Source organism: Fusarium mangiferae (assembly GCF_900044065.1).
Source record: "Fusarium mangiferae strain MRC7560 genome assembly, contig: FMAN_scaffold005, whole genome shotgun sequence".
Lineage (NCBI taxonomy): Eukaryota > Fungi > Ascomycota > Sordariomycetes > Hypocreales > Nectriaceae > Fusarium > Fusarium mangiferae.
The window spans coordinates 2,103,901-2,118,843 of NW_024573925.1; the positions used below are offsets into that span (position 1 = coordinate 2,103,901).

At 49.8% G+C, this 14,943-nt stretch overlaps 5 protein-coding genes across 5 annotated transcripts; 2 read left to right on the plus strand and 3 right to left on the minus strand.

Annotated features, from left to right (window-relative positions):
- Positions 1-623: 623 nt before the first annotated feature.
- FMAN_07604 (uncharacterized protein) lies at positions 624-2,199 on the minus strand (the record flags this gene model as incomplete). The annotated part of the gene is made up of 7 exons (XM_041831247.1): positions 624-1,038; positions 1,090-1,350; positions 1,405-1,501; positions 1,552-1,642; positions 1,708-1,812; positions 1,869-2,010; positions 2,051-2,199. The coding sequence occupies 7 exons, from the start codon at positions 2,197-2,199 to the stop codon at positions 624-626; spliced, it is 1,260 nt and encodes a 419-aa protein (XP_041681830.1).
- Positions 2,200-3,858: 1,659 nt separating this feature from the next.
- On the minus strand, positions 3,859-5,146 carry FMAN_07605 (uncharacterized protein; the record flags this gene model as incomplete). The annotated part of the gene is made up of 3 exons (XM_041831248.1): positions 3,859-4,409; positions 4,460-4,634; positions 4,688-5,146. 3 exons carry the CDS (start codon positions 5,144-5,146, stop codon positions 3,859-3,861), a joined length of 1,185 nt encoding a protein of 394 aa, XP_041681831.1.
- A 2,323-nt stretch (positions 5,147-7,469) lies between these two features.
- On the plus strand, positions 7,470-9,128 carry FMAN_07606 (uncharacterized protein; the record flags this gene model as incomplete). Its single annotated transcript, XM_041831249.1, has 1 exon — positions 7,470-9,128. One exon carries the CDS (start codon positions 7,470-7,472, stop codon positions 9,126-9,128), a length of 1,659 nt encoding a protein of 552 aa, XP_041681832.1.
- Positions 9,129-10,013: 885 nt separating this feature from the next.
- FMAN_07607 (uncharacterized protein) lies at positions 10,014-11,061 on the plus strand (the record flags this gene model as incomplete). Its single annotated transcript, XM_041831250.1, has 2 exons — positions 10,014-10,194; positions 10,250-11,061. The coding sequence occupies 2 exons, from the start codon at positions 10,014-10,016 to the stop codon at positions 11,059-11,061; spliced, it is 993 nt and encodes a 330-aa protein (XP_041681833.1).
- A 579-nt stretch (positions 11,062-11,640) lies between these two features.
- Positions 11,641-11,890, minus strand: FMAN_07608 (uncharacterized protein; the record flags this gene model as incomplete). Its single annotated transcript, XM_041831251.1, has 2 exons — positions 11,641-11,717; positions 11,773-11,890. 2 exons carry the CDS (start codon positions 11,888-11,890, stop codon positions 11,641-11,643), a joined length of 195 nt encoding a protein of 64 aa, XP_041681834.1.
- Between the last annotated feature and the right edge of the window lie 3,053 nt (positions 11,891-14,943).

Sequence of the window (14,943 nt, forward strand, 5' to 3'; positions counted from 1 at the left end):
GCAAAACAACTTCATTGAGAGTTGACTCTGACGAACATTCAATGCTTAGTATCACACTCATTTCTATTCTATGCTACCCTCTCAGTATGCTAAATAACCTGTCTGTTCTAAGGTACGCTTCACTGATCGTTTTTACGTCTTGTGTGCCCAAGTTCATCGACAGTTTCTGTTTTGAACTAGTGATCATTGTGAAATATAGAACCTTTGGACTCCAATCGCCCTCCCCCAGACTCTCGACGTTAATATTCGGTGATGGTTATACAAGCCTAGTTACCCGAGTCGAGTCCTTTGTCCATCCCTACTTAGAGCTGCCAGCACTGGAAACAAAGGACCACGGTCACAGGGTGTGCAGTTTCTTGTACTTGGTTTGGATTGAACTAGAGATTTCGTTTTCAAGAACAGAAGTTTCCGTCAACAAACCTCACTCGTTTGTTGAACAGTATATTATTCAACCACGTTGATTCGATTCATGAATCTCTTTGTCAATATCAAGGGGGGTGCTGAGATTTGTACAATGCCCCAATACTGCCTTAATGACCATTCCTCTTTCTTTTTACTGCAATATTACAAGATTTTTGAGGTATAGTAGTATAATTCGTACTATCATTACGGGGCTATTTCTCTCAGAATGCGTTCCACGCTGGTGTCCTTGATACTATGTCTTCTGACCCTTCTCCGGTATACACCCTGTCTTCCACATGCACCGAAAACTCAGTGGTCAACTTGATGCCTCTTTCATTCTCCAACATTGCGAATCCAGTGGCTGATTCAGCATCCGATGCCGCCCTCTTTCCTCTCAAATCCCTTGGCTGCCCGTGGATTGAAACATGAGGATTTGCAGTCATGTAATCTCTGTGCCAAGAATCGTTCAGCGGCTCTTGGGCGCTGCTTCGAGATAGCTTCCTCATGTTGTAATGATCATAGCAGCGGTTGTTGGTCCACTCGAAAAGGGGCTGGAAAGCAGGGAGACAGCTGCACCAGAGACCCGAGTTGATCTCTAGGGGGAAGAATGGTGCTACTCGAAGGCTGTTGTAAGTTCTATAGTACATGTCAGCTGTTATTCTTAATACACCGCAGTGGTTGACTAACATGTCCGCATTCATGTTGGTTGCAAGCAAAATAATGAGCCTAGTGATTGTCGAAACAACAGCAAACAGTCCAAGCAGAAGCATCAACGTCATCTTGGTGACTTGAGCTCGTGTTTTGGCGGTTGACGCTGAAACCCATATACAGAGGCTGAGTATCACGACGTTAAGAATAGTTGACATAATCGAGTGAGCCCATCTCATACGAGACAGGCTATGTTTTGAAGCGCATTGTCTGTCAGGCTTTGCGGCGTTGAATACGTCTCTATTAAACTCAGTCTCTGAATAATTTACAGGGGAGAGAAAGGAATCAACATACGATACCGGGCTACAGGACAAAAGGACAAACAAGAATGAAGTCACAGCAGTAATTATGGTTGCCACAAAAACTCCATAGACGCACGTCATAAAAGACCCTAAAGACTCAGATCAGTAACAGGAACTTGTAGGTGGGTGATTGTCTTACTCTCTCTGCTAATTCGAGGGAGATAAGCAAGGATTGATAGCCTGACAAATCCACCCGCCAAGATGAAAACTAACTTGTCGACAGGAAACAGCTGTAGCAGTGAACAGTCAATGCTCTGGAGAGTACACTTTCAGGGTTCGATGCTTAGGTACATACTGACAGAAGCTGAAGCAAAGTCTCTCTCGGCACATCCTGTATGTGATATCCAACACCCTTCGTCAAGAGGACGATTTCTATACAAGAAAAGGTCACGACAAGGCCCTAGTCATACGTTAGTGTACTCTGGTTTTTGATGGGATACTACAACGAGTATTTACCCAGGCAACAACAGCCAACCCATCGTCCCATCCAAGATTCCTGGCCATGATGCCACGAACATACAATCGCAGAATCATCAAGATATTAGTGATGACCATCAAGGCAACGTTGAGGTCGAAAACAGATTGGCCGTTGCCATGCCTGGGCTCAAAGTCGGCCCCTTCCAGGACCACCATCCTACCCAATCGAGTCCGTCGCCGTCGTCGTGATGGTGATAGTAGTGGTGATGGATATAGCCCGTGTCTTCTCGTCGTCGTCGTACTCGGAAGGACGGCTTCTACCGAGCTTACGATTGATGATATCCGATATCAGTGCAAATGAGCAAGACATTGGTGATGAGTATGAAGAGTCACTCAGTTTCTGACATAGGTGCCTGAGCATATAGAAGAGCAGTGTGAGTTAGAGAAGGGAGGAATCGTAGTCTACGAGGGTAATCCCATTCTTTAGAGGGAGATGACGAGCCATGGCGTCTGCTTTCAGACAGCTTTGGGTATTCTTGGGTACAGGGCAGAGGTCTATAAAGCCACATTGTCCTCCATCGAGAGCCAAAACGTTGGTGGGAGTTTCTCTCGGCCGGACCTGGCTAAGCGCTGTTGATCTTCTGTTCTCGATCATGAGACATGTTGAGCCAAACTCGTGGCCACGTTACACGGGAGCCCTCTTTCGGTAGGATATGCTCAAGACTTGGATGGACAGGAATAGTATTGGTACAGATTTGACAGCCTATTTGGAGACCTTATGCCAGCCTTCATCAGACTCATCATCTCAACTCCTAAAACACGGCGATATATTTGAGAGAGGCTGGACCACTAGGGTCCCGACTCTACAACGACTAGAACGACCAAGGAGTACGAGAGACAAGCATGCGTCTTGACCTATCTCCTGTTTCAATCCAATAGATCGACTGTATTCACGACTGTGTCAAATATATTTCCGATAGCGTCAAGTCTGGCCGATCCGGTCGATCTTGTCTTGCCCTCCCGTTCCTGGCGAGGCGCTAACTCTGCACAAACATGCCTCTGTGCCTTGCATGCTGTACATCGTGGGCCGTAACCCCTGCATTCCAGTCAACAATACCGCTATTGATAGCCCATCTTGGCACTCTGGGTTTTGACTTTGACAGTCATGTTATGCTGAGCGATCTGCGCAGCCTCGAGATTACAGTTAGTGGCAGTTCTCGTTGCATCCAATACATGCTGCAAGGACAGCCAATATCAAGTTCTATGTAGACTACGTTGCCATCTGCGACCCTACCACCATGATATAAGGTTTCGTTGTAATCATCCATCTTTTGCGCCCGCAGTAGCCCTTGAAACGCGTTTACAAGCTTCCGTCTCTCATCAGGCATTACCCGATAGGAGTCCAGCATTTGAAAGAGACTATGGGAACACAACTGTGAAGTATTAGCTTTATGCAAAAGGATGATTGATCTAGCCAGACAAGCTGCACATGACCATAGAGCCTGAGTTCCCTCAGTGAAAAATCACAACCTAACCTGAGTCCAGCGTCAACTGGCCCGTTCTCATTGAGACTAGTCAGTTGTCAAAGCCGTAGCACCTTATCGTACCGTCGAATACCATTGCACCTAGCAGTAATCTTCTTGGTGTTGCCTGGTACAGGAGTTCATCACTTGGTAAATGCACATTGTGACCTAGATGCGACGCAGAGGCAGGCACCCGAATGGACGCACATATATATACCTTATATGTAATCCAGAACCGTCATCCATACAGGTGCTAATTAGAATCCAACATCTTGATAAAATCCACTGTCCTCAGCCTGAGAACCATCAATTCCAGCACCTTTGAGCACCCAGCATAGAATATTCCACAAGCTGCCTATCCCTATCATGGCGAGTAGATAGCCATATCATATATCAGATCACAGCGAGTAAGCCAACCAGCAGCGCTCCCTGAAACCGCACCCAACTCTCCAGTCTAGCAACAGGTAGTACCTCCTTGATTGTCATCGACTTCCCCGCCAACTTGGTTACCACAGCTCTCCATCGGGAACCATATCCTTTGGTGCATGACCTCTCTGTTCTGCCCTGCAACTATTTCGTGATGCACGCACGGCCGCCAGATTCAGCGGTGCAGGTGGCCCCTTGCGCGGGGCATTGGGATCCCGAGGACTCGGGGGTCTTGGCACCGGCTTCGGATGCGCAGGCAGACCCATGGATCCCTGTGGAAGCTCAGGTGGTCCAGCTGAGTTCCGGTGTTTTGGTGACGTCGGCGAGATCTGCTTGCGAATGTCGGGGTCATATAAATGGTGGACGGGATGACCACTAGGGGTGGGAGATTGTACAGGTGTTGGTCGACTTTGACGTTTGATCCCGCGAGGTGATGTAGGGGCCCAGGCATCAGCAAAGGCATTGCCTGGGTGGATGGCTGTCAAGAGTGCTGCGGCTAAGAAGGGGAGAAGTCCTCCAACAACCATGAAAGCAGCCTCGTTCTGGAAGACATCCCCCGAAACACCATCCGCAAATTCGACTAGCCGATAGAAGGAGTAGACAATCAAGAGAGCAGATGCCATCTCCATTGCTGAAGACGGGGTCAGCCTATGATAGTTGTTCCGCAGGACGTGGACATACCTAGGAGGAACTTCTTAAATCGAGAGGAGGAGTAGACCTGTGAGTGCCGGGCGTCAAGGGTTCCTCGACGAGTGCTCAAGCTGAGGGTGAACCAGAAGTGTAGCCCAGTGCATGCTATCAATGACAGGGCTTGAATGGCCAAACCTGTAGCTGTGATCGCTGCTCCTTGTTTCCGCTGCTCAGGTCAGTACATGATAGTTATTTGCTTCCATCGTGGAGATAACATACTGTGACTCCATTAGATTCATATGCCGTAAAGACGATGCCGATAAGCTCGAATAGCACAGTGACTGCAGCGAGTCCCCAAAAAACGAGGCCAGCTACAAGTGGCCTAAAAGGACAAAGTGGCTCTCCATAAATGCCAAGAATGTGAGGAAGGATTATGAAGATGGCAACACTAATCAACGATGGCCCCAAGACTGTTCCGAATAAAAAGAGGAAGAAGTGGCTTTGGCTATCTCGCTTCGAGTGAAGCAGAATACGGCCAACAAATCCTAGTACTTCGAGAAAAAGTCCTGTGGTGAGTGCGAGGGAGAAGAGGTAGGTCCTAGAGCGGATACCAAAATAGATGGCGGCGAGAGCAAGGAGAGCAAAGACAACAAGCAACACAGCATTGCCCCCTACACTGGGATTGTATGAGTAGAAGCCATCAGAGGCCGGACAGGTCGTTCCACAGTCGCCTGCCATCGTCGGGTGTCGACCAACAAAGGCTGGCAAATTATCATGGCAGGCTGACAACCAAGTCAAAAGCAAAGGGGGACTCGGAGAATAAGACGGGATGGCTTGGCCCCCATACATATAGACAGACTGATCAGAACTCTACCATCTGCCATCTGCCTGGTCTGGGCGGAGCCCTGCATGTGAGGCTCTGTACTCATGGGGCGCTGCAGAGAGGGGGATCACTGTTGGGAGGGCCATGATGCAGTGCAACAGTAGAGACAAGCTAGACAAGGTCTCGACGGGTGAGACGGGTATTCAGCCTTTACTAAACGGCACTTTGGGCGGTCCAATGGCGAACAAGAACAACTGCCATAAGCTCGAACCATAATTGATGCGAGAGCCAACACGACCAATCAAGCTTGGTCATGATCGACATGGAGGAGCACAAAGTTACATGGTATCCAGTCCTTGCAAAGTGCCAGAGTGAAGAGAAAGGCATCTAGGGCATGGAGCATCAAAGAGCATGTGGTTGTTGTTGGGCGTTGGATCCTTGTAATCATAAGCCAGGATGGCATCCGTAAAGTGGTTTTGTAAGGTTTGTGATGGGTTGACATGACTAGGACAACTGCACAGAAATGGCTATGCAACTCAAAACATGACATGGACAGAAAAGGTGTGACTTATCCGGAGCCTGACAGGGTTGTATAGCCCAGGATCATACATAGCAATCTCTGCCTGCAAGTGACAAATCTTGTTGTCGTTGCGCTGGCTAAGATGGGGGGCGGGCTAAGTGTGCCAATCATGAAGGAATAAAGGCGGGGAAACGGCGGCAGCCCGCACGGCACAGACGCAGCGGGCGAGCGGTACAAGGCCACGAAAGCGGCCAGGCCTTGTCGTGGTTGGTCGACGAGCGCGAAATGGGGCGTTGATGGTCTTTGGGCGGCAAGCGGCCCGCATGGTGCCATTCCGCGAGCTCTTCTAACGCGAGTGGTGATCGGGAGTTACCATAAAGTCGCAAGCAACTCGACGTATGTGACTCGGAAGTGGATGGGTCATGTCATGATCCAAAGCTTCGAGGTGCTGCAGAAGCGCGGAGTGGTTCCGGGACACATCATATGTACAGTACAGGGCTCGTAAATTGGCGTTGCGAAGCGCGGCGTGAACAATGCCGATCCTGACTTAAAAGGAAACCTCGTCGACCTCGGGAGAACTCCAACGACAAACACCAAGTCGACAGACGGACCCTGGATATGCAGTTGGTTCGAGATGCAGCACATCTCATGCCAAATTGTGGGCGTTGAAACACCTCGGCAGAGGGTCCGTGAGTGCTATGAGGTGTCGATCGCGGGTTTTCCTGCCCTGACAGACTCAATGCCGACAAAAGTGTCGTGCCAATTGCGGTCTGTGTCCACCTCCATGTTGTTGATATGTGATGGGTGTGTCAAAGAACTGTGTTGGTTGATATCCTGTCGGACGTTATAGTGGAGATTGCGACAGGCTTCAAGGCTGGATGAAGCAGGTGACGCTCATGAAAAGTTGTCATCACCAACACTCTTCATGCGTCCTGCGCATCTGCATTTCAAAGCACCTCGTGCTTGGCTTGAGCGTTCCCCTTCACTGCCCTGCCCTGTCTATGATAACAGCATTTCCAATCTCCAGGGAATTGATCTTGGAACCTTCTCCACCAAACATCTTATAACTCATCGCGGCACAGCGGAGATGTGACCGCGTGAAAAGGTTGGGTAGACGAGACGACTTGTACCCCTGCTTGAGGGACTTTTGGTAGATTGCCCTCGATGAATTGGGTTGAAGGGCCACAATCTCGAGTTGCCAGATCTGTACGGAGTACGGATACCTACATACAGTACAGCAAAAAAGCTTGTCGGAGAAGCGGCACTAAAGCACCCGATCGTGCAAGCCACATGCGCCACAGTATCTGTAATTAGCCACAGTCACCCCTTCATGTCAGGTGCGGTGAGGCCTATCGCGGGGCTTGGCTCAGGCTGAGTAGCCTTGGTGACGTACATCCAACTAAGTAAACCCAGGTTTCCTGTGCAATCCGTCTAAGAAAGAGTCAATGAAAATCGATCAAGTTTCTCCCATGCAGAGAATGCAAGACTGACAGACCTTGGAGCTATTCGAGAGGATACGCCAAATTGTGAAACGCTCCTTCAAACGAAGAGTCTCTTGGTGGAGATCTCTAGCTACCTACCTTATCACGCTCAACTCACTCCAGTACGATAAACATTATTGGACTATTAGGTCCGAGTCAATCTCAGATCTAGCACTCGCGTCACACAGGGGTCCTCTTATTCTTTCATTGTCAGTCTTTTCCTGAGTCTCGCCCGTCATGTCTATTCGAATAGCGCTGGACAACCAGCCTGAGTTCTATACCAACCTCGACTTGGTACAGGGCCGAATCATCCTGGGTCTCAACCGCGCCGAGCAGATCGGAAGCATTGTTGTCAAGCTTGAAGGGGAATCGGGAACAGCTCTGCAGGCTCCAAATGCCTTTGATCCACAGAACATGGCCAGGCTACAACCTAGTCCTCAACGGCCTCCTGGCAGCACCGCAGCTGAGAACCATAAAATCTTATACAAACTACAACAGGTTTTCCCAGATGACTATTATGCGAGCTCTTCTAACCCTTACGGTGCATACCCCCTGCAAGCAGGCGAGCACGAGTTCCCTTTCAAATTCAAGCTTCCCATCAATAATGCATGCAGCGACCCCATGGCTATGTCGAAAATCGGCGGCATGGCCAACGTCGGTGGTTTTGGGGGCGGAGGAATGTTTGGCATTGGTGGTGTAAGGGTCATGGATGGTAGCAAGCAACTCTACCTTCGCCATGTCACCCGCACACTACCTCCGTCGTTAACGGGATATCCTATGGAGGCAGAAATTCGCTACTACATCAAGGTTACAATCCAGAGACCGGGATTGCTGAAGGAAAATTGGCGGTATCAGATCGGTCTGAAGTTCCTCCCTATTGAGCCGCCCCGGCCGAAGCCGACAACTCAGGAGGCTTTTGCTCGTCGTCCCTTCACATTTCGGCCAATGACCCCTCAGGCAGAGAAGAAGCGGTCCTCTCTCTTCAACTTTGGAAGTGGCGCAGATTCAAAATCAGCCTCTACACCAGAGCCATCTGCAGATATTGCCCCAGCTCCAGCAATCGAGATTTCAGCACGCCTTCCCCATCCAAGCGTCTTGACTTGCAACAAGCCTGTTCCACTGCGGCTTATCGCCAAAAAGCTCAACAACAATCCAGAGCAAGTCTATCTAGTATCGTTCCAGATGGAGCTTGTAGGTCGGACTGATGTCCGCGCGCTCGAGCTCCAGAACCAGAAGATCAACCGATGGGTTGTCGTGTCAAACCCCAACATCAACATCCCGTTGACTACAGGGCCTTCTGACGAAGTTGGGAATGAGTTGGTGATTCCAGACCATGTATGGAAGAATTTGCCTCTTCCCAACACTGTGGCACCCTCATTCGTCACTTGTAATCTCTCTAGGAGGTACGAGCTCGAGTTGAAGCTAGGTCTAGCCTGGGGCAAGCCAAAGAAGGGCATCACCAACAAGAGCGCCCCGGTCATCCTCCTACCGCTGCACTTTGCGCAAGTCGAAGTTTATTCTGGTATTACACCGCCCCCTGAACTCGTTGAATCCGCAAGGTCAACGCGGCCAGGGCGTGCAACCTTTACGAACAACGTCCCGCCCCGTCTGCCGCCCAGGCAAAACTCAGTTTCCTCAGCCCCAGTGTCAGCTCAACAGCAACGGCCTTCTCAAACTCCGAACCAGGTTCCTCCTCAGCCAGCTCATGATCCCCTCTATCCACCACAACTAGCTCCGGGTCAAGAGGCACCTCCATATGACGATGCTCCGCCCAGCTATGATGAAGCCATCGCGGAGAACCTGGCTGGTCCCTTCGACGGCATGCAGGCACGGCCAGCCTACAGCGGTGTCACGAACGAGAATGCGCCTAGCCAGTTACCTCCTGAGAAAAGTTGAAATGATCCAAAGCATGAGTTGTCCGGATAAATGCATTGATGTGCTGATGATAACGACAATACTGGGTGTGGAGGATTTTGATAGGAGTGAGAAGGGAGTGAGAGTTCATTCCGGCCCTGGCTCGATCATGGTGCCATTAATTCTTCATTTTATTGGAATAAAGACAGGCTGTTGAGTTCTTACTCTCATGCTGCCTTTCATCTGCTGTTTCAAGAGGAGTTCTTGGTTAAGTACTGGCGCATATACATCCCAGACCCAGGCTTGGATGTAACCCCAGTATCACCTTATTGTCATACATAGGTAGTTTGAGGTTGTCGTGGATCTTGGAACCCATTGTTAGTAATAGATACCGAATACCTACCTAATCAAAACATTTCCAGCTCAGTTTAACAGACATTTGCTTCGACTCTAGAGTATCAGTTGCAGCAAGACAAGATCATCTCCAGACACTTGCAGCAGGTAAGTAGCGTCAATGAACTACGTGGATTTAAGAATAGTGTAATCGCAGTTTTCATTTGCCGTCAGGCTGTCAGCACTGAAGGCCCAAATAAAAGGGGAAGCCCCCAACATCTATCGACATTGAATATAGAAGGGAAGACCTGAGCCCCAGAGATTATATGTTATGAAGGCTTTTTATGATATTGCAGAATACTTACAGGTACGTTTAAACTAGAAGCCAACAAACCCCAAGACGAAGAGTTTCCCATTCTACTTTTTTCGTAGACGCGGAGCGCAAACGTAAATATTTCACACATACCTACAAAATAAATAATCACATGCATTGGCGCCGTGACGTCACTGGCTCGCGACATTCTTTCCACTTGACTACTGGATATCTCTAGACCAACACTTCTATCGCATTGCGCCCATGCGACTCAACAATCCATGAACAGATCGGTAATATGGCGCAACGCGCCTGATTTACTCCTATCTCGGCAACTATACCGCGCGCAATGGCATCGAAGCTTCGCTTGCAGCGCTTACCTTACACGTGAACATGATCCGAGGATAAAGGCGTTGGGCAGGGAAATATCTGACGACTATGCGACAATAAGAGAAAAATACGGTACCGCATCTAATTCCAGTGTCTGGGGTTATCCTGCTAATACGTTTGGTGCTAGAGACTCCAAAGTATCCCATCGTCCTCGCCCACGGCCTCTTTGGCTTCGCTGAACTCCGTCTCTCTCCATACTTTCCAGCTGTCGAATACTGGCATGGCATTCGCGATGCCCTCACTGCCCAAGGCGCCACCGTCTTGACGCCCACTGTGCCTCCATCATCTTCTATTGCCGATCGCGCTACTGCTCTCCGCTCCGCCCTTGAAGCCCACGCTCCAATGCCCGAAGCCGTCACAATTGTCGCGCACAGCATGGGTGGTCTTGATGCCCGATATATGCTTTCGCACCTCGCTCCGCTCCCAGTCCGCGTTGCGGCTGTGGTTACCGTTGCAACGCCGCACCGAGGAAGTGCATTTGCAGACTACCTCCTTGATGAAGAAGTCTCGCCACTGCACCATTACTTGCCTCAACTGTATCAGACATTCGAAAAAGCTGGTCTCGGTACAGCAGCATTCTCACAGTTGACGAGACGCTACATGGCTGAAGAGTTCAATCCGAGCACGCCAGATCAACCAGACGTACGCTACTTTTCGTACGGAGCGGCAGTGGAGCGGCCGGCGCTGCTGAGTCCATTTCGGCACCCGCACGCCATCATGACACAGGCCGAGGGACCCAACGATGGACTTGTCAGTGTGGAGAGCAGCCACTGGGGCACATACAAAGGCACGCTCCTTGGAGTGAGCCACTTGGATCTGATAAACTGGTCCAATCGTGTTGGTTGGACAGTCCGGGAGTGGATGGGAATCAAGAAGAATTTCAATGCTATTGCATTCTATCTTGACATAGCAGACATGTTAGCTAAAGAAGGTTACTGATACAGCATCCTCTGGTCAGCATCATGGCATGCATGAGTATTTTACGACACGCATTCCTAAACTCTAGACGGGATACACATGTAAAAGTAATTGTCATAACACACATGAAATCAGTAGGCGCCCAGCCCACTTCAGGTTAGGAATTCACGAGGCTGGAGTTTGGTTTTGGAACTAGATTTCAAGTAGATGATTATTGTTGATTGCTTCAAACGAGTAGGTATCAGTAGCATTAGAAGATAGAATACAGCCACCTTGCCGCGAACACTCGACGAGAACCCGCCCTCCAGCACATTTGTCCCACGAGATCCGGTGGTATGTAGGTATGTACAAAAGATTGCCAGTCAACTCTGCTATCCGTAACAGTTTGCGTTGGCAGTTGACAAGCGAGGAATTGGTGAGGGACGTAACCGGCAACAGTTAACTGGAATACGGGGTCACAGTCGGTCACCCGATGTGTCGCAGAAGGCACCTCGTCGTAACACCACGTCTACCTGAGGCTCATAGTCCAAAGACGCTCATGACTATGCCTCAGGTCACGCTCCACTCTCCTTAACGTCGGCCTCATCCGCATCAAACGGCTTAGACGGTAGAGGCCTTGTTGGCCCTGCGAGCAATGGCCTTCCTGTAAAGGAAGAGGCTGAGAAGGCCAATAGCGACTATCCAAAGATTTAGCATTGTCACCAGACATCTTAGGTAAAAGTCATGACATACCAACGCCAACAATGCAGAAGACGACAATAACACCAGGCTCCTTGGCGGCCCAGTTTTGACGCTTGGCAAGCTGGTGGACGACCTCGTCGCGGGTCATGAGAGACTTGATGGCGGCCATTGTGTCTGGAGTGGAGAGATTGCTAAGGAAGACATGTTAGCAATCGAGTTTTCCTTGGCTCCGCGCCGCCTTAAAGCGGCCATAGGCAGACAAGACAGCCCACGCTTCGCAAATTCTCGCCCTCTTCCACTGAGCGACAATGTCGCACCAATTCAAAGGGTGATGCCAGCGATGTCGTTCAATTGAGCTGCATGGGAGCGAGGCCAAAGCGATTCATCCAGGAAATGTTCTGACGGAATTCTTGGCAAATGTCACTGAAGACACTGGTGCCGGCATTTGCGCCAGGATTGCGACGACGTGCATGACTCCAGAACTGAGGAGACGGCCATTGCCCAGAAATTGGCTTGACTATCGAACGTACAATAGGCCCGGAGGCGGACGAGAAGAGCGAAAGAGGAGCAGCGTGACTGTGAGTAAGGAATTGACCTACCTTTGCGATCTTGAAGGGTGATGAAGAAGCAGCAAATGAGTCTGGTCGCGAAGGCGGGCTCTTCTATGGTTTTGTTGATCAGCTATCTGACACCAAAAGTCACCCAAGAGCTGTGAAAAGTGGGGAAACCAGCGTCACGACCCCAAACGAGGGAAAGGATTATGTACGTAAAATGGGTCCAGATCCCGGGCAACACCAGCTAAGAGAGGTCAAGGCGAGCGAGCAGGGTCTCTTTCAGTGGTTGCTTAGGACCATGGTGTTAGTGGGTAACAAGCCCCAGGGGGGTGAGCATCGCATCGGGGTAGAGCAGTGAGGTGTGGTGCGACGGAAGACAGGCTTCGAGGAGCCCATGAGGTACCTATCCTATCTCGACACTCTCTGAGGCTTTTTGTGCACTGTACAATGCTACCAAAGTCCAAGTACAGGATTTGGCGCCCCCCGAGTGCCCCGGACGAGGTGGATTTCCATGATGGAGGTGGTGATGATAATACTCCAATCCAGAGACCGACCAGGGGGAGTGAAAACCAGACTGGGGCTGCGTTACAAAGTGGGAAGGGACTTACAGAGCTGCTACCAGTAGGAACAAAACAAAAACAGAGCAATTGTCACTGACAAGGATGTAGATCGATTGGAATTTGCTGATATGGGTGTGTCTGAGTGGCCGAAAGAAGGGAGTTTTTGAGGTGCGAAAAGGAGAATGTAGGTAGTTGTACCTAGGACGATGCTCGGGTGGACAATAGAAGATTAGTGAATGAAAGACGAGATATTTCAATCTCTCTTTGGGAAGCTTCGCTGATGCATACCTAGGTACCTACCTTAGGTAGTGAGAAAAGGTGAGGTAGGTAGGTACACCTATGACGACGCGAGTGTACCTAGGCAATGGCAAGGGCTAGGTGAAGGAGCTGAAGTAGGTAGCGGCTTCCCAACTTGCAACGAGGGATATTCCAGGCACCTCTTTCTCCATTACAGCTGGGTACGAAATCTACTAGGTAATTAATTGACTGTCCTTCATAGCAATCAATAATCGCTCACTCAATTGACTTTTTATCTCAATCGACCCAACCCATACCTCATTCCGAGGTAGCTTCAATGTCACCAGATTACAAAGACCCGATGCTCGTACCACTCAATGCTTGGTCAATTCCGCTCTCCACGAACGGGCCGCATATACAGGGACGCTAGTCCCGGTGCAAGGTACGAGCGGAGATACACGATGAGCCTGTACTGCTCAACATTGCCGCGGGAAAAGAGAGGGAAATTTTGCTGGAACACACCAACAAGTAAACAGCTCGCCTTGACCAATGCGCAACTCGGAACACGGCAACTGAGGAAACGGTGCGGTGAGATTGTCAATCACCCATGTGGGTCGAGGCTCTATACCACTTGCATCCATCCATCAATGGGTTTCACGGCCCACGAGGTAGGAAGCCAAAATGCCTGCAGCAAGCAAAGCTCGAGGTCTTGGATATCACAGTCTACGCACGGTACAGTGCTGTTTTTCCAGCAAGAACTTGCGCGAATTTATTTCTTCAATATAGGTAGGCGATTACCCATGGAAGGTTGTGAACTCCGTCCCTTCGGCTGCAACGGAATCGATTTGAATGGGTACCATGTCCATCTCACAGCGAGCCCATCTCTGGTTGGACGGGTATCATGCACGAGAGGTTGCGCGAAGTTTCCGAACAGCGAAATGACGACAAATCCAGTATCCAGCCTCGTGCCGTTCCTGGCCGGCTCTCGTAAAGGGTCGGTTTGCCCTTCTACGTTGTTGTTTTTCTTATTTTCAGCCTCTGTCTAATTACATGAGTTATGGGAGATGAGGCCTTGCCAACTTGATCAACTTGATCAACAGTTGTGTCTCGGCAGCTCTTGAGTGGCCAATCAAACAAATCCGCAAAAGCTTAGCGCAGGCTGTTGTCTTCATGATACTTATTGTATGAGCCATCACCAAGCTTCCAAATATGCACCTATTGCCCTTAGAATATGCTTCAGGCCTTGTTGCTTCTTGTGATCATATCGCCAGAAATAATATCTTACGAGGCTCCGAACGGATAGGGCCTCGGGCACGCCGCCGCTCTACAAGGACTTCTCATTCACTCTCATTTTCACCTTGTTACTGGTACCTGGACCTGCTAGGTTCCATCCGAATGGAAGATCCTCCAAAAAACAGCTCTCCACATCTTTTCCCCGAATCTCCACAGTTACATGCGACACTGTGCAAGCGAAAGCTTTGCCTTGACCTGACATGCAAGGATCCAGCGACCAAATCTGAAATCAAGCCTTATCGACCCAGTTTCAATGCCGGGAAGAAGCATGCATCCTTTGTTTCCGGTGCTATCTACGAACTTGCGAGCGACTGTCATTCAATAATCAACGGATCGAAAAAGATCTTGAGACGAAAGAGGTTGTTAATACCAGGGCCCATGATTCGCATCTGTTACCATCCCCAAACAAAGTCTCATCCTGTTGACTTATAACGACTCTGAAAAACGCAACATGGGTTTGCTGCTGCATGGCATGGGTCTACCAGCATCATGAGAGAGCGCTGGGCTGCCGGCTTGGCGTGGAAAGTGGAGAGTCAACATCCCATGGCTGGCCACTGAAATCATACGGATAGGTGCCA